This window comes from Athene noctua, chromosome 17 (assembly GCF_965140245.1).
Source record: "Athene noctua chromosome 17, bAthNoc1.hap1.1, whole genome shotgun sequence".
NCBI classification, from domain to species: Eukaryota; Metazoa; Chordata; class Aves; order Strigiformes; family Strigidae; genus Athene; species Athene noctua.
This window is the reverse complement of record NC_134053.1, coordinates 3,568,463-3,592,396: the sequence shown is the minus strand read 5'-3', so window position 1 is coordinate 3,592,396 and position 23,934 is coordinate 3,568,463. Positions and strand designations below refer to the sequence as shown.

Genomic DNA, 23,934 nt, shown 5'->3' with positions numbered 1-23,934 from the left:
TCTTAGCCTAAATTCTAGCTGGCCTGGATAGCAACTGGATTCTGGTGTTGCTGCTGACTGTTACAAGAGGAGGAAGAGGGTATGGAGACAGACCTCAACCTTTCCTCAGCTCGGCAGGACAGCTTTTAATAGGTAAGAAAGGAGGTGGCAGCTCTCGCTAACCTTTTGGTGTCTGTTCTGTGGAGGATAATGTCACGCTGAAACTCGGCCAATTTGATAAGGCTGGAGGTCAAGTGTTTGCTCCCCTTACAGAAATATTGGGCTCTGAGAAGTTTTAAGGACCTTCTACTCAGTAACGCTGGAAATAGTTGAGATTTTGCAAACAGGATTTAACCCTGCCTGTGCTGTGCTTTGATTTCTGCTTTTGTTCCCGCTGCCTCTATTGCCCAAAGAGGGTGATTAGGAAACAGATGGGTTTCATCTCCTTTTGTGCTATGATTTAGTATCCATGCCATAAATTCAGAGGTTTTATGTGGTGGAGGGAAGAACATCCATCATCTGGCCTTAAATAGGTGTAGAGATGTTTACAGCTTGCTACAGCAAGGGATTCCTTGGGTAGGACACCAAGCTGCTGGGCGTGCAGCCGTGGCATGAAGGGGAGCGTTGCCTGTTGCAGGCAGGACTTGGCCATCCCTCTCCCCTGCCCCGAGGGGAGGAGAAAGCCCACAGCCCATTCCTAACCCCAGCCTAGTCCCAGTGCCAGCCCAGTGAGGATTGACTCCACGGGGCTGTTAGTGACAGGTAATCCTTAGAGATTCTCAGTTGTAAGGGGATAGAATCCTCATAGATTCAGCTATAAGGGGATATCCCACTGTCTCTATTTGAACAAGTAGCTTGACCTGATAGGCAAACTGAGCCTGCTAAACCGATGGCCAAAGGCTTCTCTGCTCTTCCATGTGGTTAAATCGCTGCGATGGAATATTTTAGACCTCTTCAGGTGCTCAGAGCTCTGCAAACTGAGCAGAGGGTGGAGTGCTGGTCTTTCCTCTCCAGTCCTGTGACTTTTCCTGTGGCTTTTTTCTAGCTGAGGTTGCAAAGAAAATTTGCCATCTCTCCCCTGGGGAGGCTTTTCTCATTTCTCGCCCACCCTCCTGGGGGTGGATGTGGGTTCTAATCATACATAAATTCACCTCAGTGCAAAACCGGGGCTATTTTCTGCCCTCTGTATTTAGTTTGCTGTAATATAACTTGAGCTATGGGGACCTGTTTCCTTGTTCCGTGGCGGTCAGTGGGCTCATCCATGGAATGCTTTAGAGCCAGGGGTTTGCAGTGACAGGAGGAGGAGGGGGAAGATGAAGCTGTTTATCTCAGCATCTCTTACCATACTCTTGCACTCAAATACCTAGCAACCCGCTGAGCACCACATTTTCTTCATATGGCTGCACTCCAAAGTGCCGCTTGCAGTTCATTTGGGTGACTAGTTATGAGTTAAGCTTGCAGATCATAATTTAAAGAAATGTTTAAAAATAAGTTATGAATTTGGTCTCAGTTTGCTCACCAGCGAGGCGCTGTCTGAATGCAGAGATGCTGAAACCATCCGTGGAATGTAACTGGCCATGACAGCAGCGCAGACTGGGAGCGAGAGCTGTTTGTCTGAATAATGACTTTACAGCGTCACTAATCTTTACATTTGGTACCAGTGTTGGTGACAGGAATTTCTGCAGGCTGGAAAAAGGGGGCAGCAGATCAGCAGGAGTAACTTTCACACAGAGGTGTTGGGATAACACGTGAGGGCGTAGGTCTGAGAAACGACTTCACCCGCTTTCTGAGCCTCGTTTTTCCGCAAGGCGTGAGGTTATGACAAGGGAAGAGGTGCTAATGGGACAGTTTTTTCCACTGTGTTCTGGACAAATGGCTTTAGTCATTTAGCTGAGGTGTCTGTGGGAAGCGTTAACGGGACACCTGCCCCTGCCTTGGGGTGCTGGCTCTGCCTGGCTGGCTGCAGTGGAGCCGCTGGGAAGGTTTGGTGACAGTGCTGTTGGCGTGGGCTGAAGCCAGGCTATAAATAAGCCAGCGGGAAGAGCTGCAGTTGTAGATAACAGCTGAGTGCTGAACTGGGTTCTGACAGCCCCAGCCCAGAGGTTAGGAGCGGAGCTCAGCTTGCTTAGAACAACACTACCATAGTAGGAAGCAGGCACAAGCGGTTCAGCCCCACGTCTAAACGCATCCTATAGTTCAGCTGAACAGTGGAATCCAACTCTAGTATTTTTAAACCTCACACTGCCGTGTTTGAAGGGGCTCAGATGTGTCACCTCATTTGGATAACGCTGTTTGCAGGCAGCCTGCTACTATCACGGGCTGGAGGTTAAGAGGCACAACCCTGAATTTAACACACGGCGCTAAAGTTGGGTACGGAGAGGGGCTCCCCCTCCCCTTACTCCAACCAAAGCTTATGGGCTTTGGAGCAGAGCAGTACAGGACACTTGGAAAATCCAGGTTTTACCCTTGGAGTGCTTTAGTCTTGCCTAATGCTTAACACAGACGCTGGCAGCCCCTGGGATAAGCTCTAAGTGGGAGCAGCACATGCAGCTCGTTAATATTCCTTCTGCCCACAGAAGGGGGAAGAGACCTGACTACTTCAGCTTGGGGCAATTTAGAAAATAGAAAAGGACAAAAAAAAAAAAAAGATGTAGTTGGGAAAGAAATGTTTATTTTAAGTTTCTCAGAGGGATTTTACAAACAATGGAGCATTTTAAAAAAATTGAGTGATCAAAGTACTTGACAGTGTCCCTTAAACACACACACAAGCCCCTGGACAGAGGAAATCACACCCGCGAGGAGGTCGATACTGCCGGAGGAGCAGCTGGCATCTGCATAGTTCTAGGAGGAAAGATTGCAATGGTGTTGGTGCTAATAAGTGTCATCCTGGCATTAATATAAGAGAGCGCTGAAGTATGTACGCATGTACCTGCAGAAAACAAAGTGCATAAAATAACACGCCAAGTATGTATTGTAGAATAAATTTATTTACCTGATACAAATGAAACTAGGTGTGATGCTTCGTACTGTCAGCATGTAAATAGACAACTGATCTTATTTACAACTTCTAAAGGTCATACATGCAGTCGTGGTAACTGGCTAAGTCGGTCCTTGCTTTTTAGATAAATGCATCACAATATTTTGTATTGCACCAACATCTGTCTTTACTGCCTTAGATTTAAATAAGTTACGTTACAGTGCAAAAGAGGTCGATTTGCACACATGATAAAAAAATTCCAAAGTTATGAACTGGAGGCTTACGGTTTAACATTCATCTGTAATCTTTTCAATGAATTTTATAAATAGCATAGCATTGTACATAAGCTGTTAGAGAGGAGTATGTTTGGATGATACAATACAGAGAAAGATTTGTCTACAACCGAAGGCATGCATTATTTTGATATTGTACATTGTATAAACTGACATTTTACATACAGAAATATGGAAAATTGGCTGACAGCTCCACAATTCTTGTTCAAGGATAAACAAACTCTTCTCCATGCAGCACAGAAACCAAACTTCTCTGGAGAGAGTTTCCGAGTCGGTAAGCTATATTGCACGTTTGTACATCTGTATAATGAAGTCCTAATGGTACCACACATTTCTTCCACAGAGAACACAATGAGTTTTGTTTTAGGGAAAGCAAAGAATCTTTACACATGATACATGCAGAAGTTTTGGTAGATGTGTTGCTAAAAACACATGCACGCAACAAAACAACCTTACATTTCTGCAAAATTGTTTAGGAAGCGATTACTCCAGTATTGCTGAAAAGGAAAGAAAGAAAAGGCATCAGTTAATGAAAGGATGAATGCTAAGTATCATTATACAAGCAAGACTAAGATCAACAGTGACAGAAGAAAGAAATGTTAAGTTTGATAACTGGCTGCTCTGTCATTGAAGGGACACTCTCAGGTTACTTTGTTCTTAAAGCCCAGAACCCTCTGGATTATGGCTCAGCTCTTCTGAATGCAGCAGAGCTCCCTTTAGCATCAGCAAAGCCAGCACTTCTACAGGGGACTGCAGCGAAAAGGAATTAAGACATGTTTAGATGTCTGTTGCCACTAGTCAGGCAGAGAAAGGCAAAAAGCTAAGCCTTACTTATTCAGAATGGTTACTTTCAAGTTCCATGCTCCACAGTTTGAGCTCAAGTTATAAGCATTATATTGCAAATTTGGCCCCAAAGTGACCTAACAATGTCCCTTTTCCAAGTTATGCCGCTTATTCTGGGAAGCAGTAGGGAAGCTTTGAAGAAGTCATTAAACTACACAGATTAATGCGTAGGCAAAGGGTAGAGTACAACGTAATAAACTACTCCTGTACTTTACCCCTAAAATACAGCGTAAGGTTAGCCTTGCGACTAGGAGAGACAAAGAGTGTACTCTGATTCCCTAGGACTTGATGGTGGCTCTTCAAAACACTGCTTCAAACACTATAAAATTTAGGCTCTCCTGCTAAGATTTGAAAATGCATATTAATGTAATTAAGGATGTAATTAGCAGAGATTAGGGAAACAGTTAATGGTTAGAAGTGCAAAAAAGTAAACAAGACAGGTGCAAGAGACAGACAACTTTGTATCAGTTTTACCTCCCTTCATCTCAGCAAATTCAACCATCTTTAAGCTGTTTACCATGTATATTCTGTGCATCGGCTGTGCTCTTGGAGCAGCGACAGAGGACTGCTGTACTGCATTTTATCATCAGATTAAAAACTCGTTTTCTGACCATTAGCCTTCTCCAAAACAGTCTCCCTACAAACATAAGCCTCCTAAGCATTTTGACAGACCAGTATGTATTTTTCTGCAGCCTCTATCATACTTATTTGTAATAATATTTTGGGAAACCGAGTATGAACTATTTTTATTGCTTGGATGCCAGCAGAAAGGAGCAGCTCGTTGTGTAGCTCACAGACAGTACTTTGAGTCACTCACATTTGAAAGCAGAGAGGGCCTGAGGCACTATGGAAATAAAAGCCCTTGTCTAAATATTTGACGTAGGACTGCAGCTGCCTGACCATTTTCTTTGCTCTGATTTGGACCAGGCTACAGAACACTGAATGCAGGAGGAGCTGCTCTCACACCAAACCCCACTCGTTTCCCAGGATAAGCCGATGTCCTTCCTGGTATTCCTAGCGTAAGGTGGCATCAATCCTGTCCTTGATGCGACTCTTACACACACACCTCACACTAGAAAACAAGTAGCAATGTGTGAGAACACTAAGGAATCCAGAAAACAGCGGAGATGAAAAAGCTCAGCAAGATGAGAGCAAAGGGAAAGAAAAAGTTATTTTCTAAAAATGGGGTGGGTGATAAAGCTTGGGTAACTTCATTTCTGCTTAAATAAGTGCTTCCATTTATATACTCACAGGGTTAACACATTAAAATAGGAGTAATCTATTTCTATCCCCAGATGACCCTAATACAGTGAGGGAGGTTGAGAAGAAAATAGATAATAAAGAATTTTAAGTTTCAACTTTGAGATGTTGGCAAGTAAATCTATTCTGAATTGAGAAGTGCTCCATTCTCGGCTTCTCTAGATGAAAGGACTGATAGAGCTAAGGAAGGACAGGATCTCCCCAATTAAGGGTAAGCATTTTAGCTAACACATTCTCTTGCAGTGTGTTACTAACCTTGCACTGTATTTCTATAGTTTCTGTAACTGGAAAGCCAAGCCATCAGCTGCCTCGTGCTATTCTAACGCCAGAAGCGCACTCGAGCCATCTCCCCCAGCCTACTCAGCTCCGAAGGGTTAAGACCAGATCCACAGCACTCCAGCTCCAAGATCACACGGAAGCTCGCAGCCGTGATTTCAGGGCAGGGTGCTCTGGTGCCTAGGAAGCTCATGGTAAGGTCTTATCACTTGGCCAGTCCAGACCACACAAAGCTGGAATTTGCCACAGAGTGGCAACACTTGGAAAACAGAAGTACTGAAAGCATAGCAACAGCTGCCACGGAACCCGAGATAAAGAAGTGCTGATCTTAGGGAACCCTACTGCTCCATTTCTACAGGAAGATTGGGACAGAAAGACTAGGAGAAATAAAAGAAAAAGAGGGTATATGAAGATTGCTTGGGCTCTTGAGGAACACCTTACAAAAACCTGACTGTTGCAGTAACCCCAGGAGCCTGGAGGGGTGAATGCCGCTCCTCTTCCCCACCAGTCACCCAGCTGTCAAAGGCAAACGCCGGGGAACACAAGGCCCTCTCAGGATGGGAATCCATCACAAGCAGTAAGATTCGTCTTCAACACAGACACAGATCCAACAAAGACATTGTTGAAGACTGAATTCTACTTATCAACAGTCATTTTCCCCTTCGGCTTCTTAGAGACAAGAAAGGGAAAAAAGGGGGTGTATAGCAGGATTGTTCAGCATAATCGACAGAAATAGGATTGTACAAGAAGCAGAAGCATTCATGGCAACAGTCAGACAGGCGGTTTTACAGAGCCCACCAAGGTGGTGCTCTGGAGGTTCGCACAGAACCGGTGTTCAAAGACTCAGTGGCGTTCCTGCCCTGGCAAACATCCGTCAGTAATGATGGGAGCACACAGAACTAACCTGCTGGAATTCGTTTCTGACAAATAACATACTTGTACGCTGATCTCAAGAAATCCTAACTCACATGACCTATTACTATTTTTCTGTTTGAAGAACCAGGGACAGGTCTCATACTGCTCATTTATTACTGACACAGCAAATGGCTGGTGCTGGCCATTGGTTTTGTGATATGCAAAACCTTAGTTTGGCAAAGACAGGTTCTTCCACACTAGAAGAGGCATTCAACAGGATTTAAATGCTTACAGTTTGGCAACACAACTACTACATCATCAGGTCCAGCTCCTCTGAGTCACTTCAACATCAACTTGGACAAGTCAAAGTTTGTACAAACAGTGAGTATTCACAGTGCAGGGGAATTTCAGATAGGGTCTGTGTATTTTGAGGTTAGCATCTATACCTGAAAGCTTGAAATCTAGAGAATTATCGGTGCTTACTGAATTCCAGCTGGCACCAAGAGAACATAGCTTTTAACTATCACTTTCCTCTATGAGGAATCAGGAAGCTGTTTGAATTTGGTTATTAAAGCAGACTGAGGCAGCACAAGATAACGCAGCACCTGCTACTCTACAAAGACATACCGACCCCAGTACAATTCTCAAAGACTATCCTGTTAAGCTGAGACTTCTTTTCTCTTTTCCTATGACCACTGTACAAGGTGCTTCCACTTACTGGAAACAATAAGCTGTTTTTGCAAAGAGGAGCTCCTGCACTTTGAGCACTTGCAGATACCAGAGACCCTAGTCAGCTCAGAGGGGCATCCCCCATTTCAGAGCAGGAAAAAGCTTTGGAGTAAACCAGCACCTGACCACAAGTACCAGAGCGTTTTGGACACTAAGCATTCATGTGAACAGCTGTCGCTGTCTTAAGTTACATATTTGTCCACTCATCTCAAACTTAAGACCAAAAGCTGTAAGATCTTGGGGCACTAAGGCTCCTGGGTGCTACAAAACAAGACCTAAAATACACTAAACCAAAAGCAAGTGTTTTGCCTTTGAAATCGGGGTAATTTGAGCTTCAGACCACAAAACAAAGAGTCTAAAGTGGTGATAATAATGTAGCACAGCAGAGTTTGACAAAACACAGCATGGGAATGAAGGAAATTACTATTTATTCTTCAACATGTATACAGCATATGCTATTTTACAGCAAGTCACCACTGGCATGGTGAAATGGAAGAGAAATACTCACTTTAGTCGATGAAAGTTGGAAGGCATTGGAGAAAAACACCACAGTTAGGACTGTTAATGACTTACACATTGTTGATACAGGACTGAATTTGAAAACATGCTTTAACATTTACCGTAATAATGAAGGTGGTTAGTGCCACATTAAAATAAAAATAGTTCTATACAATATGTTCAATTTGGTCATGTGCTATTTACAGATTTTACAAAAAACACACACGAGCTTGTTACTTCAAGTCAGGCTAACAACAGGCCAGCAGAGTAACTCCATGTATACAACTGATCATTAGTGCCCTAAGTGTAGGAAATCCAATTTCTAGCTATGCAGTGCAAGTTGTTTTTCCAGGTCTCATTACAAATTTTGATTTTAGGGGGGGGTGGGGTGGGTGGTGAGAAGAAAAAAAAGAAAGGCTCTGACACATGTAAATAAGGTATTAAAACCCAACTATAAGCCCTCTTTTGAATTAAAACAGACTGTGTTTGTTAAAAAGGCTGGTTTAGATTGAAGTAGACAGTAGTAGCCCTCCCTATCCCTGCATAATGGGCAACACTGGCAAAATAAGGTCTGTTACAATAAAATACAATAGACAAATAAATAATCTTAAAAAAACAATCCTATGTGTGTTGACAGTATGGAAGAACCCCAGCAGGCTGCACCTGGAATGGTATTTTCTGCACGAGCAAGATTAGGCATACCTCATACAGAAACTGGTGTAAACAAGGACAGTCAAGAACTGAGAATGAGGGAACAGGAAGAGGGGAAACCAAGAAGAAATCCTGACTGAGGTAGCAGTACTCTCTACCCAGTGCAGAAAGTTCTGTTTATGAATAAAACCTGACTTTATGACAAATTAAGTTTGGATGATCATGCAGAAGACAAACAGTTACATGCTTTTTTAGTTTTAGACGACACACATTCATTCCCTAAAATCTGCTGCCAATTTAGTTTGATAGTGTCCGCTGGCTCAAAAAAAATTTTACTTTTTTTTACACGATGAATAGACTATTGAACAGAACACTGTACATGCTTTTCATCTACAAAAAAATATTTGCATAAAATAGTGTTAGTTCTCTGTACATGTCAATGGACACTTTAACTGTGTATAAAAGAGGAATATATTGCCCCCACTGAAGTCAGAAAAAGCAAAAAACCAAAAAATCTAGATTATGAAACCTCCATCACCGGCAAATATGTTCATGTGAAAATTCAGCAGAAATAGACAGTTGCTCTAAACAATAAAAAAATTAAGTTAAACTTTTTCTTTGAATGTAAAACTTGTCACCATGTCAGTCAAGACCAGAACATATCGCTAAAGTTAGTGTCTGTGCTGTAAAGCCAGATAACCAAGGGCATAGTAATGAACACAAACGGCCAGGAAACTCCTTCGGTGCATGCTGACAAAGAACATGGTTTGGTGGCAGGCCGCACACTATCTTTACCAGGTTCCAGGTAGTTACGGGCCACATATTTAAGTGTTTCATCCAGCAGAATGACAGGTAGTGAGATTTTCAATACCATCAGCCATTGCGTCACGTTCAGAGGTGTGATCTGGAAGATAATCTGAAAGAAAAGTCAAAGCGTTACATCTTTTCTCCTCCTCCATCCCTTGCCTTAAGCTCTAGACAAGTTTTTGCTCTTTCTCCAAGCTCAGGGATGGGTGGGAGATGCAGACACTTACTGGCAGCGGTTCCACATAAAGGATAAGGAAGTGGAGTGACATGGACAAGCAAATAGCGCCCACCAGCCAGATATTTTCCCACGGGGGCATCCTCATCAAGGACTGATTTTCTGACAGACTGCAACAGAAACATGGTACATGAGTACATAAGACACCCATAGGAAATTCCCTAAGTCAGAAAACTAGCTGGGAAGTAAAGCAGCATTGGCAAGCCACAATTACCCCAGTCACCAAGGCAAGAGGATACCAAGAGCTGGTCTTTATATATATATGCTGCAGCTTTAAACTACCTTGAAGTCTACTTTATTTTTGAAAGCTTTTATGTGTTCTGCTCATTCCTGATCTAGTCTGCCTTTTTTTGCTAAGACCCCAACGTCCTCTGCCCGGGAGGGGTAAGGGGCAGACGGGCATGGCAGCACAAACCAGAATCCCTCCCTCCTGGGCACCCAGTGCACCCACCTCTGAACATCACTTAAAGACTGGCTAAACAGAGAGTCAAGTACTTGCACCTTCCTAATGCTTGTTCTTCAGTTCTGCTCTTCAGATTCAACCTGCATTTAGGCTGTGCTGCAGGAGAGGCCAAGATCCAGAACATCAGATGTAGAGCAGTATCTTACTATGTAGGACTACTGCAGTACACTTGTATTTAAAGTTTATTTGTTTTTAAATTAACTGACCTCTAAGCTATTTGAAGAAAAATACCCTTGACATTGTGCTATTTAGTGGTTTCCATTTATAATCTAATATTAATTGGCTAAACCCACACTCCCTTAGGGCAAGAAAAACAATTTTCCATATCTTCAGCATTCTTATTTTAGTTCTCCTTGATATCACTTTATACCAACATAGGAGGGATAATCTGATTGATTAAGCTCAGATTAGAAATAATGGAAAATATTTCAGTTGCTCATGCTTAGTACAATACCAGAGTGAATTGGCAGTCTTAAAAATATACCTTATGATAAGAGAACTCAAACGTTATCTAAGAGAGTCATTTTGTTTGCACTGCCAGGATTCAGAAAGGAAATATGACTCATTCTTCATTAGTTGAGCTGTCCATGCACTAAGAATCAAATTGCACAAAAAGTAGGATTTTTGGATAAGTTGGGCAGAAACTTTGCTTTCCTGTTTGGACATACGAACCTGTTGAGAGCATTGCACATCTCTATGGTGACAAGTACAGAAAGGGCCATTGTCATCGGATATGGAGACTCAAAAACCACACAGTCGACACCAGAGAAGTCTGGATTGTCCTCTTTGCACTGCAGAAAATGGCTCTAGAACAGAACAATGTGAACTCACTTCCACAGCTTGTTAACTTTTAAAATGTAAAACAGGCAGTTATGAAATAAGCAGTGAGTATTATGAAAACAAAGCTTTCTAAGATGACTCCTATAAGTGCTGGTTTTAAACTTTTGCCAGCCTCAGAAAAATCCCCATTTAGTCTTTTACTTACAACAATCAGTCCTTCAAATTGTTCAGAAGCTCAAGTATCCCACCTTTGACATTTATATTAAGACTAATTAATCATGATCAAGTCTTACAGTAACAAGTCCAAAAACATCTCGTTATATCCATTTCTGTAACCTACTGTTTTTCTACAGTCATTTCCATCAGCAATATGAAAGAAGCATGTACCTCCCCCTCTCCCCCCAAAGACATTAAACCGAGCAAATACCAGCTGATAAAAGGTAACTCTTGGACCACCATCAGCAGCAATAAACCACCAAGCAGCAGCACCCACTGTGGCAGCGCCAACATAACCTTGAAGAAAACAAAGTGCTTTTTTTAGTGCTGTGAACTGTAGGCAAGAGAAGGTATCACTTGCCACACTTTAATCTTCTACCTCAAGACCTCCAGTACTGTAAAAAAAATAGACTGCAATTTATCTATCTCCTGTGCAAGAAATGTGCTCAGCCAGTTGTAACTTAAATAACCATTAAGTACTGTACTTTCAGACAGATTCTAGTATCTGCTTAAGTTCTAGCTATCAGCTTCCATAAGGCAAACAATAGTATCACTTTGGAGTAATCAGCCTGCAATTTTTCTTTTTTCCTCCCAAAGTGTCTGTACTTACATTATAACTGCCATACTGGCAGTAGTAGTTAAAATTTCTAATGGTTTCCTAGTTATCAAAATATTCTAATGAAGAGGTGAATGTCATACCGATGTAAAGCATCTAGGGCTTTTGGTGCCTCAGTTGCTACCAATGGAAAAGAAAATAAATCACAACTTTACCGTTCCTATCGCAGCACTGCCTGCAAATGTGCAAAACCAAGGTGTGAATCTCAATAAAATAAAGAAATAGCACCAGTTCCACAGAAGATCTATTGCTAGCTTTCAGGATTTCAGCATACAAGGAGACTAGAGAAGCTGCTTTCAAGTGGATCGCAAAAAAAAAAATTACTTAAGTTCACTTTAAAAAAAAAAAAAAAGAGCTATTACTACTTACATCCAATAGCTAGGTAACGGAAGAAGAGCCATCCACTGATCAGTGGCTCTTTAGGGTTGCGTGGTGGCTTATTCATGATATCAAGATCAGGAGGATTAAAGCCCAGAGCAGTAGCAGGGAGACCATCCGTCACAAGGTTTACCCATAACAGTTGGACAGGAATTAGAGCTTCAGGAAAACCCAGGGCAGCAGTCAAGAAGATACTATAAAAAAACCCACCAATTACAAGCTTATTCTTGTGCATGTAAGTAATTCCTTTTAATGCTTAAGCCTAAGCCTGGAGCATCACTTCTGTTCTCTCGTACAGAGCTATCTATTTAATAGCACAAGCTGAATATTCAACAGTCAGAAAAATAAAAACATATCCAAGAGCAAACAATTCTAACCACTCATACATGAGTCTTGAAGCATTATCATCTTCTGGTAAATTCAGGAATTGAAGTTTCTGCTTTACCCTCTTTTTTTCCCCACTCTACTTGTCTGTACAGGTAAATATATACCCACATGCATAAAGCCTTGCAAGCCACTTTCTAAAAGACACTAGAACTTTTGCAGATGTAACAGCGTTTTAGCTCAAATGACTAAGCTTCATTTATCTAGATTACTGTTAGTCCCCACAAAAATTTAATGAGCATGTAATTTCCATGGCTCCCAGCCTGTGTAAATAAATAGAACAGAAGCAGGGGCTGCACCAAGAGCCATACGAAGGACAGCTATAAAGTTTACAAGAAACAAGGCAAGACAACTGCTGTGTTATATTCCACTCTGGGAGAAAGTATGCTTTGATATAAGCAACTGTTAGGAGATCAATATTTACACTGTTACCAAAAATGCATTCTGTGGCACTGGGTCACCATTCCTTCCAAAGATACAGAAGACACATTCTTCTGTAACTTGAGGTTAAACAAACATCTAAGTCGTCTCTGTGCCTAAGTTATTTGAAATACCAGATCTTGTAATATTATTTTATTAAAGTTTTTATTTCCATGATTAGAATAATTCTCTAGAATAGGGAAATCATTTTAGCCACCTACTGAGCTAGAATATTACATACAAATGCAGCGTGAATGTTTTGTGCATGCTAATATTCTCCAATAAAGACTAGGCTAGAAGTATGCAGACTTCTGCATAATCAGTGATCAATTACCTGGAGAACCTGTTTCTCTGGTTTTAGTGAGAAATACTGGAAGTAAATAAATAACTAACAAAGGACTCCATCATCACTACTCTAGTTCAAAGAAAAAAAAAAAAAACAAACCAACATTTTGAACCTACCAAACAACTTCTCCAACGTTGGAGGAGATCAAATAACGGATGAACTGTTTCATGTTGTTATAAATTGCACGTCCTTCTTCCACAGCAGCTACAATAGTTGAGAAATTGTCATCTGCTAAAACCATTTCAGAAGCAGTTTTAGCCACTGCAGTACCAGAACCCATAGCAATTCCAATTTCTGCTTTCTTCAATGCAGGGGCATCATTGACACCATCACCAGTCTAAAACAAGAATTTAAAGTTAAAAAAAAAAAAGTAGACTGGGCACTTACATATAGGACCAGAGAGGAATTTTACATTGGGTATGGTTTTGAATCTTTAAAAAAAGGTTAAAAAATAAATCATTTAAGTGCAGAACTATTCTGGGGCTTTGAGTTCAGGGAAACGTGGAAGCAAGTGTTTTCCAGAATAAAGCATTAGTCTGAAAAGGCATAATTTGGGTTTAAACACAATGCGTGCCTTCAAACCAAGTAAAAGTTCCATTACTTACCATAGCTGTAATCTCATCAAAAGACTGAAGAAACTCAACAATTTTAGATTTGTGGGAAGGCTCTACACGAGCAAAGCAACGGGCATGGTGGCAAGCATCTCTCTGGGCAGCAAGGGAGAGTTCATCAAATTCACGACCAGTAAAGGCTTTTGTAGAAACATCTTCATCTTCCACAAAGATACCGATGCGACGGCAAATAGCTACTGCTGTGCCTTTATTATCACCAGTAATCATAATAACTCTAATACCAGCTTGTTTGCACAGCTTTATAGATGAAGCTACTTCAATTCTTGGGGGATCCAGCATGCCCACGCAGCCGACAAAGGTCAAGTTGGTCTGAAACAAGACAGCGCCAAGTTTTAGTGCAAGATCCTGTGGAGTGCTCATCATTAGCAAAGCAATCACAACATCACTTGCATTCTAAGTGTCTTTCAGGGTAGTAACATTTGTCTTTACACCTTGTTCACAATTTTCTCTGGCTCTACACTGAGCAATTAAGACATCCTGTCATCCTGGCATTCGGTCAAACCAGTGTATTATGACTGATATTTTTGCTCTTATGTCAGGTTTTTTTTCTTCCTGAAAGGGTTACTTCAGAGAGGATAGCTGTTATCTGTTTCACCATATTAAGTCTTCACAGCAGTCTAGCTCCGACACCACATTCAGACAGCTGGAGAAGAACTGAAAGGCCAGATCTATACCCACAACAAGTAAGAGGACGTAAATAAGAATTTTACGCTTTTGGAATCACAATGCCACATGGTATCATCTACCTGACGACCATATGAGAGGACACAGTTAATTCCCAAAGCATCACCACACTCTGAAATGGGATCTTACCTTCCCAAAGATATCTTGCTTCAAATGCACTTGTTTTATTAGATAAAATGTGCTCTAGTTGTCAGCCTTGCAACTCAACCTGCAAGCAGTCAAGTCTTTCTTTTTTTGTAATCAGTGCCAGGAGCACAGAGTACAAGCGAAAAACTCACACAACTGTTGTCATTTCCCCCCTCTAAATCCCAGATACAGATTTCATTGGAAAACTACGGAGTAACTAAAATGATAATCATGGACCAAGCTTTTGCAGCTGACAGTATGGAGGCAGAGAAGTGAATTTGACTCTCAGAGCACAAAATGGTGGGTATGTTTCATCACAAAATCCCCAAAGAAGTCTTGCAGTTGAGCAACAAACTGAAAACCTTTAAAGCTGAAACCACCACTGACTTTTCAAAGTCAGCCTCCAAAAACAGTTTAAGGTGTTATGATCCTGAGGACCTTATGTATATATATAAAATACAGTTAGCTGTTTAACTGATTTCTTTATACATTTTTTAGCCGAGTGGCAGTATGTATACCAGCCATTAAGAACACAGTTTCTTCAGACACATATAGTCTCTTCTTAAACTGAGCATTTCCTCCACACATGTGGTCAGCTATTGTGTCCAACATCAAAAATATCCAGAAATAGATAATTCTTGGACATAACTTCCTCAGGAAATAATCAAACATAAGGAGTCACTGTTCTCCAGTTTGGGAGAGGGAAAAGCATTAAGAGGATGTTTTACTAAACTTACCTCATAGTTAATGAAGTTTGAGGAGTCCTCAAGATTCATTTCCTCTTTTCTGGGTGGATTGTCATGGGTTGCCAGAGCCAAGCAACGCAATGTATCTCTACCAGTTCCCCACTCTCTAATGACAGACATTATTTTCTGCTTAATTCCTGAGGTTAATGGTATTTTAGCATTTCCAACACGGACATGCGTGCATCTGTCAATGACACCTTCAGGAGCACCCTGCAGAGGCCAAAAAAAGAAAAAGATAGTAATTTAGCTTAATAAATCCTTTCCCATTACAACATTTGCTCAATTTATAAAGTCCTTCCTTCCTCTTCAAGCTGCAGTTAGTTGTGCCATTCAGTATTGTGCTACCTTTGCAGCCGTTCCATAACTACACTTTCTCAAGTGAGGAACTGACCTTAACAAACATCTTACTCATGGATGTGCGGCTCGGTTTGTTCGGTGTACAATAGACAGACATAGACTTTCTGTCTCTTGAGAATTCCAGAGTGAATTCTTTCTTCATGAGTTGTTTTATCACCTAATAAAAACACAATAGCATTAAAATGCATTTAGATAATACATACTACAAAACTCACTCCCCAGTGATTTCCAGATAAAGAATACTGACCGAGTTACAAGCATTTGCACGTTCAATTCTAGAAAGTCCTTTCAAGTCTGTGTCAAATACATTCATCTTTTCAACCAGACAGGTAAGCGCCGTTTCTGTGGCTTCACCAACTTTTTCATATACTCCCTTAGCCTTTAGTTAACAGAAAGCAAACAAAACCACAGAAGTTAACTTTAAACTTCGCCTGGAAACTACCGGAGAAAAAAACCTCGAGTTTCACAATGGAAAAAAAGCTTAGCAAGACTTGCTATGGCTTATGAAACAAGCAAAACTATTTTAAAAAAGCAGCTTTAGAGAGTATGATTTGTAGGAAATTTTAAGCCTTTATTCTCCAGACCAGAGAAGAATGGCAGTACTTTATCATCAAGCATTTAAGTCATTATGAGATGCAGCAACCTTTAGAAGGTGAGTCAAAGCAAGAATGCACTGCTACTTTCTACACACCAGGAGATCTCCCAAGTCCCAGAGTACACTTGCTGCCTGGCTTTAGCTCTGTTCAACACACAAGTCATTCTCAGCACTAATATTTAAAACCAAAATACTTTCCCCTTTGACTAAAAGAGGATTTAGCACTGAAAGGTATTACACAGACAGATGAGAATAAACATTTCTCCTCTTTCTCACACTCTCCTCTGTTCTAAGATATGTACTTACTTCATTGTAATCCAAAGAGGAATCATTACAGAGTGCACAGATCGTTGCAAGTTCCACAAGGCCATCATACTGGCTACATTTAATAAGTTTGTCATCTTTATGCCTTTCCAAAGGAAGAAAGGGGGAGATTTAAGTTAGTTATTTAGTATTAGCATCTCACCTTTTCCCCTTCTTTAATCCCTTTACTGTACTTCCATTTAGTACAATGCTTATTAGTTATGGACTTGGAACTACAGAACCAGAAATCGTTGACAAGAGCAGGTTTGACAGGTGAGTTCTGAAGTTCAGATCAAAGAGTTATGAACAGAATGACATGATTATCAATGAAATCACTACCTCAATTACAAAACCTCATTTCCTCCAGTGACAATCATACAGCAATACAGAAGAGAAGTAATGAGCTCCGTGAAGAGGCACATGAAAGCAGCATTAGAGAGAGTATGCAAAGGACTTGGAGGGGAGTTCTAAGTAAGAGAGGGATATTGTTGGATACCTTAGGAGTTTAACTTCCTTAGTCCTTAGCCTTGCTGCATATTCTGCAGATTTACTGCCACGCACAAAACGCATGCGCTGGGCAGGTATAAAAGCAGATCTGGCCTCTCATTTCTTAAAAAATAATCTGTACTTTATGTAAACCTCCTAAACTAATAAAAAGCTAAGTCATTTCACAATACAAATTCCACTAGGGAAGAAATACTATTTTCTAGTAGTCATATACACTAAATGATGAATCTCTGAACCCGTTAGAAAGAGGAAAGGTTATTTTCCTGAAGTAATGCACCATTTAGACATCACAAATAAGCAGCAACTTCTTTTAGAAATAGATAGTAGATTAATTAATTTGCTGGAACATTACCATACTTCTAGAGTAAGCATAAAAGAACCAAGACAGTGTCCAATACTGTTATTTTCCCCTCTATCAAGATTAGCATGACAAAACTCATGTATAACATCTTTCATAAAAGCCCTCAAAGAGGGGAAAAAGATCTTAGTGGTAGAAAGACGTGGCTCACTACTCCATTAGAATTCATACCACTGACTATGACATGTCCCATTATGTAAGCTTTTGTTCAGTCTCTTGTAGTACTGCAAACAAATTCCAGTGTTGTATAACACAGCCGGTGAACTAAATGCATTTTAAAAACACAAGTATGTTTTTAAAGTTTCATGCTGCATATAATTCTACAACCATAAGAAGTGGCTTTAAACTCTCAACTCTTTATAAACTTCCCAGCAGCTCTCTGTGTCACCTCAACTATCACAGGGAATATTTCCTGTTTTCATCTGCTCCCAACTTGATATTTGAATATCCACAACTTGTTACACCAGGGTGGGTTTTGGTTTTGTTAACCCTTGCCTGTGTGTTCCTTATCAACTATTTCTGAAGAATGGCAAGTGCACATGGATCTAAGCTGCTGGGGTCAGTTCTGGATAAAGGTGTTAGTTGTGGGGGTTTTTTTTTTCCTTAAACTTCAGCCTTTTCAGTTAGCTCAGGATGAACTCATTTGAAAGTCAAATGCAATCTGCTGGGTTTTGCCACAGTTCTTAATTATTGTTAGCTTTATGCTCTCAGTTTGCAAGTAAGTACACACACTGTACCTGCAGAGACCCAAGAAAACTACTCCAAACTGTTTGACAACCTCCTAACATCCTTGGGCAATCAATCAGTACGAAATTTTAGGGTTTTGGTAAGAAATATTTCTAATTTTCTAGTCTGAATACATCTTAGGGGAAAGTTATGTATAAAATACTTTAAAAAATTATTGATTTTTTTTGCAAAAACGCTTCATGGTTATGAAGTAGAGTAGGCTGCCTACAGAGCTGTGGAAGATAACAGTGAAGTATAAAGAAACACCTGTCAGGCACAGTTTCTATCTAGAGCAGGTCCTGCTTTGGGGCAGTGCCATGGACTACACTGCCTCTTAAGGTCCCCATCAAACTTTTGTTTTCAGTGACAGTTTGCAATCCAAGCTGAAGTCAGTCATCTTGCTTAAAATCCTTACAAAGCCAGCCACTTAAAAAGCTGTGCATAATGCAGAAATAAATCTGCCCTAAAGGTTTGAGAATTTAGCTATTTGTTTCCTTATGCTCCTTCTGCCTTTCTATGGTAATTTCCCATTCGCAGAATGTTCTTCACGTACTTGAATGCATGTTTGTTCACATTTCCCCAATTTCAGCAAGTAAAAATAGAACATTAACATACATTTATGACTGTCTTCTTATACTCAACATCTGCCACCACACTATATTTTATTATTTTGTTTATCTAGAGCTCTTGTGAGACCAGCTAAAGCATAATAGCTGGATGCTTTACAAGATCTAGAACGTGACCTTGTCTAAGTAAATGCTGTCTCCTGAAAGGAAAGCATAAGCTCTTAACAGCAATTAGCTTTGAAACAAAAGAGAATTGGAGAATTAAGATTTCCAGCTGCTGAGAACACCATGGTCTTAACTGCTATGAAAATTAAACAGAGGCAATCACTGTTGAGACTGGTGAAGATTGCATGGAGTCAGAGGCATGCATGTGAAACTCCACAATGTTGAGACATTTACAATAACTGAATCTTAATTCTGTTTCATAAATAGCAGAATTCTAATCTGCAAGTAAAACTGAAGTGATAAAAATTAAAAACACACAAAAACCTGGCCAAATCAAAGGAGCTGTAACAATGCAGTAAGAAGGGGCTCTCCTAGAAGCAGAACTTGAAGTTGTCAAGATGAACCACCTACCCCGCTAGTAAAGACTTGCAACTGCACGTAAACCAAACACACCATTCCTTTTTTAAGGGAGTGGGCTTCACACCAGCTCAAATACCACAGGCTGAGACAAACACATACATCTCTTTAAATCAAATAAACTACTGAGGGTGGAGGACAGGAATTTACAGTAAAATTGTTAATTTAAGAATTAACTCCAACACATTCATAAGATGCTTTAAAAAAAAAAATCCTACCAGGGGAACTGGAAGCATTGAATTCACAGATTAACAGAGGTTTACCTGTTCAGATTTATGCAGTTTTTTTAAAAATAAAAAAGTAAACTCCATTTTGAAGCACTGTGATAGCTTATGTCAGTTCAGTAAGATTTCAATAAAATAAATCCTCTCAACCTACCGCTAATTTATTTTTAGATTATCAAAGGAACATTGCAATACTGAAGACTGTTAAGTTTCATGAAGGTTTACTTTTCTAGAATTTAACTTTTTTACTATTAATGACTGTCCCCCTAGCCCTTCAGTGTGCATTCTCACTGGCTGAGCTTTCGTTTACTAACAATCACTAATATTACATGCATCAATGTTCAAGCCTAAAGTAATAAGTGAGTGCATAAAAAGACAAATATTTAACTTCAACAGAACACTTACACTTCTCCCATGGGAGCATATGTTGAACCAGTTACAGTAAATTCATTCAGAGAACAGCTATCTCCTTCTACTCTGTCCAGGACAAACATCTGAAATTAGAGTTAGAAGTGTTACTACCTTTGAACAATAATTAATGCAAGAGATTTAAACAGGCCTTAAGCGAGCAGGTACAAGAGGCAAGTTCAGGTTGAATAAACAAGCTGGATAAAACCAGATACAATACTCTGCACTTCGATCCCATGTGTGTTTGAACAGCTCCCTATACTGAAGGGCCAAGTACAGAAAATGGCACTTTTACTTCACAGACCTCCTTTGAAAACTGAATTGTGGCACAAGTACATCAAAGAGTTGAAAAACACATCAACTATTAACATTAACTTCAGCAGTGAAGACTACTCACGCATCCACTTGACAATCCTGACGATACCCAAGCCCCTCCTAGGCTTCAGACTCCAATTAATTCTCATGTATATGTTGAAGCAGCAGTTCCAGTCAAAAGCAGCATAGGGCAGCTTGGAAATGGACAATTCTTGCCAAAGTCAAAATAAAGCATCTACAAATAGGATAAGCTTCTAGATCTAAGAGGTGAGGTTTTAGCCAAGAGCCAGACTATGGCCAGCATCCCTTAATACCAGCCACTAAGTGAAAGTGTTTCCTGTCCTGGCTTTTTAGTTATAAGTCACTTCACAATCCAATACACTGATAGCTTAAAAACATTCAGACAGCTCCAGTGCCCTCCTAGCACAGGCTGAAATGTTCTTTTCAATTAAAGACACTAATTTGAAGGATGCAGTTGTACCCCATAAGATACCTGCATCTCAGTCTTTGTTTCCTTTCTAGGATTGTTGTACAACCACATCTGGGAAGATGGAGATAAACAGTGTCTGAAGCTGTCCTACTCTTGCTGGAGTGGTAGTAGAAAAGAAAATAATTTCTGACTAATTGATAGTATATCTTAATGGAACTTCTTACCCATTGATTATAGTATAAACCATTTTGACAAACCACATTTTAGCAACGTGTTACCTTCCCCTCACTGTGCTGCCTTATATTTTAAGACAAGTGTTTTCATAAAATACACTCTAACAATTAGATGTTCCACAACTGATCTGCATCAGTGTCTGGAGAGTCTATAATCTTCAAAGTGATTTTAAAAATCAAAAAGCTACACAAGCTGATAAATTAAAAGCCCCCAAAGCAGAGTAAGTGCATTCTCAGAGGGAGATACTACAGGAAGACATTAAAACAATCCCTCAAGCCTTCTCCTAAAGCAGTATCATTTCTGACTGAAGCATTTTAGTATGGGGTTCCTTTGGACACTCTGAAGTTGCTACTTACAAAAAATAAAACTCCAAGTGGAATTACTACTGTAAACCAGCCTTCTTAAAAAGCTAAGCAATCTCTGAGTGAAACCAAGAGCAAGCATATTGCCTACAGTTACTAGGATTTTGCTACATTTTTGCTAAAAACTTGCAATGAAGGTTATTCTGTAGATGTCAGAGGTTAACAAGGAACCAAGTTGTACTGCACAAGATCTAAAACATTTAGCCCTCTAAGTATAAGGAGTAGAGCATTTTAAGCTTTTAAATAAACACAACTTAAATGATGAGTTAACCAGGAAGCTTTTGGCATCTGCATGATGAAAAAATCCCTGCAAAGACTAGGGCAGTTATGCAACTCTACTGCAAGTAACCTCCTCTGGAATACTGATGAGCAGCTGCTTTGTGTCTCTTAGGTATAAATACTACAATACATAAGGAAGTAGAACAAGTCAACCACCAGTTAGAAAGAAAAAGCCATCAATCACATGAGAATGAAGTGTTTAGGCTTGCAAACTTTTGCCACTGGTGTGCAGTGCTCAACATTTTACACATTTGGAATTCTAACCCAATGTAATGACTCTGAACATGTGATGTCAGAGTTGCTATGCCACTGGACATCTACAACTATTAAACAGAAGAACTTAACGTTTTATCCATAAAATTCCTACATAGAATATCAAGTATGTGGGAAGCACAGAGAACTGGGAACTGAACATGCATTATGTTAAGTGACTAGCTCTAAGAGTCTCAAATTAATCAACACTAGAAAGAATACTGGGGAGAAGGGAGCAGGGGCACATAATTTATGCTCACCTAAAAATAGGCCATGCATTGAAGATGACCCTGGCAATGCTGGTGACAGGGTCAGCTCCAGCTCCAAGTTGCCAGATTAGTCATACAATATGGCACATTGAAAACACTACGGTGATCTGCATCAGACCAATAAAAGCCACTGAAGATAAGATAACCAAATAGAGGTGGAACCACTCACTAGTGAAAATACTTTAGACTGTCCACAGTACTTGTAGTAAATCATCTACCTTCTTCTCTCTGCTGTGTTTCTCCACCATTGTGATGTTACTAAATTAAACAGGCAAGAGGTTTACACTTACAAACACCCTGCTTCTACTGTCTAACTATCCTACCTTTTGAAACAGGGGATAAATCATACTAAGTAACTACCAGTAGAGTGAATGGTTTACAGACAAGTCAATGGAAAGCTGCTTGCAAACAACTTTCTCTTCCATCAAGTGCTGGTACAGCTATTTTTGGCCATGACTAAATAAGGGAAGAGATAAAAGCCTTAAACACTACACAGTGGAAAACTGAATTAAAAGTGGAAGCTTATCTTAGGAAAATAAAGAAAATCAAGATTTTGATGATATGAGAACCAAAAGACTCACAACCAAAAGAATTCAAGCAATGCTGACTAGTCAAACAGAATGGCTGAGGAAAAAAAAAAAGAAAAATAGAAGCAGCTAGTTCAACATACCCTGCAGACTGACATCTGATTTGTGGTCAGAGTACCAGTCTTGTCAGAACAGATAACTGAGGTGCAACCCAAGGTTTCCACAGAGGGAAGACTTCTAACAATAGCATTCTTCTTGGCCATTCTCCGGGTTCCAAGAGCCAAGCAGGTGGTAATGACAGCAGGCAGACCCTCGGGAATAGCAGCAACGGCAAGAGCAACAGCAATTTTAAAGTAATAGATAGCACCTCGAATCCAGGAGCCACCATGAACCGGATCGTTGAAGTGACCAATGTTTATTATCCAAACAGCAATGCAGATAAGCGAGATGACTTTAGACAGCTGCTCTCCAAACTCATCCAGTTTCTGTTGGAGCGGGGTTCTCTCTTGCTCAGTAGCCACCATCTCATCACGAATTTTGCCAATTTCAGTGTTTACTCCTGTTGCAATAACCACTCCCATAGCTTTACCAGCAGCAATATTAGTACCCTAATGTAAATAAAGGGAAGAGAAATATTGCAGTCAATCTGTAAACAGGTTCTGGTGGCGGGTTTTTTTGTGTTTGCTGTTGTTGGTTGGTTTTGGTTTGGTTTGTTTTTAAACTTAAACCACCTTAAACAATTCCAAACTGTGTCTCAGCTAGGAAAGGTACAGAGAGAGAGAAAGCTAGAAAAAGGTACAGAGGAGAGTAACATTCCCCCAGTATCTACAAGATTACTCCAGTGTAGAATTTCTGCTTACTGACTCATTTTGGGCTCAACATGAAACAGTATTGATCTATTATAAGCAGCACAGAAACTCAGCTGCTGAGTAAGCAGTATATATTTCAACTGGAATCTTAAGTGTGTTTTTCCTTTCTTTTTAATTAGGATTATATTTTGCCAGATTTGATGTTATTTACTATGAGTAATAGATGTGTTCTGTGGGGCTCCCTGTGGGAACATACTTAACATGAGAAAACAGATTTTCTACAAGGAGCCTTCCAACAATAAGAGAATTGTTATTTTGCTAACTGAAAGGCATCAATGCTTCCTTTAAATAAATTTGAATAAACTGTTTCATTCCTATATAGAAAGCTAGTTCTCAATTTTAGCCACACAATACCCCAATTTGTGCGGGCATTCTTATCAGTCATAAGAACTATTACTTTAGAAAAGTAGTGTAGAAGCACTTTAAGAGTACATGTGCTACAGCCTTCAAGACTTTCTCAAGAAGGACAAAACCCAGTTCTCATATAAACTGGTTTCAACAAGCATCTTCCCTGAAGACAGCTTTTATTAAAAGCTTCTTCTATTTTTTAATTAATTTAGTTCCCTGTACATGGAGA

At 40.1% G+C, this 23,934-nt stretch overlaps 1 protein-coding gene across 2 annotated transcripts in view; it reads right to left on the bottom strand.

The window, feature by feature from the left end:
* Positions 1–2,628: 2,628 nt before the first annotated feature.
* ATP2A2 (ATPase sarcoplasmic/endoplasmic reticulum Ca2+ transporting 2) overlaps positions 2,629–23,934 on the bottom strand; it is a 45,869-nt gene continuing 24,563 nt past the window's right edge. The window contains exons 6-19 of one of the 2 annotated variants that reach the window (XR_012634669.1): positions 22,632–23,096; positions 19,818–19,906; positions 16,453–16,555; positions 15,799–15,930; positions 15,586–15,708; positions 15,186–15,404; positions 13,612–13,947; positions 13,123–13,343; positions 11,848–12,050; positions 11,074–11,159; positions 10,539–10,672; positions 9,396–9,513; positions 7,721–9,277; positions 2,629–3,746 (exon numbers count right to left, since the gene is read on the bottom strand). Coding sequence is in view for 1 of the 2 variants with exons in the window: in XM_074920851.1 (XP_074776952.1) it covers positions 3,733–3,746; positions 9,157–9,277; positions 9,396–9,513; positions 10,539–10,672; positions 11,074–11,159; positions 11,848–12,050; positions 13,123–13,343; positions 13,612–13,947; positions 15,186–15,404; positions 15,586–15,708; positions 15,799–15,930; positions 16,453–16,555; positions 19,818–19,906; positions 22,632–23,096 (2,364 nt within the window). In the remaining variant the exon portion in view is untranslated. The remainder of the gene's footprint in view (positions 3,747–7,720; positions 9,278–9,395; positions 9,514–10,538; positions 10,673–11,073; positions 11,160–11,847; positions 12,051–13,122; positions 13,344–13,611; positions 13,948–15,185; positions 15,405–15,585; positions 15,709–15,798; positions 15,931–16,452; positions 16,556–19,817; positions 19,907–22,631; positions 23,097–23,934) is intronic. The other variant, XM_074920851.1, reaches the window with a different exon arrangement.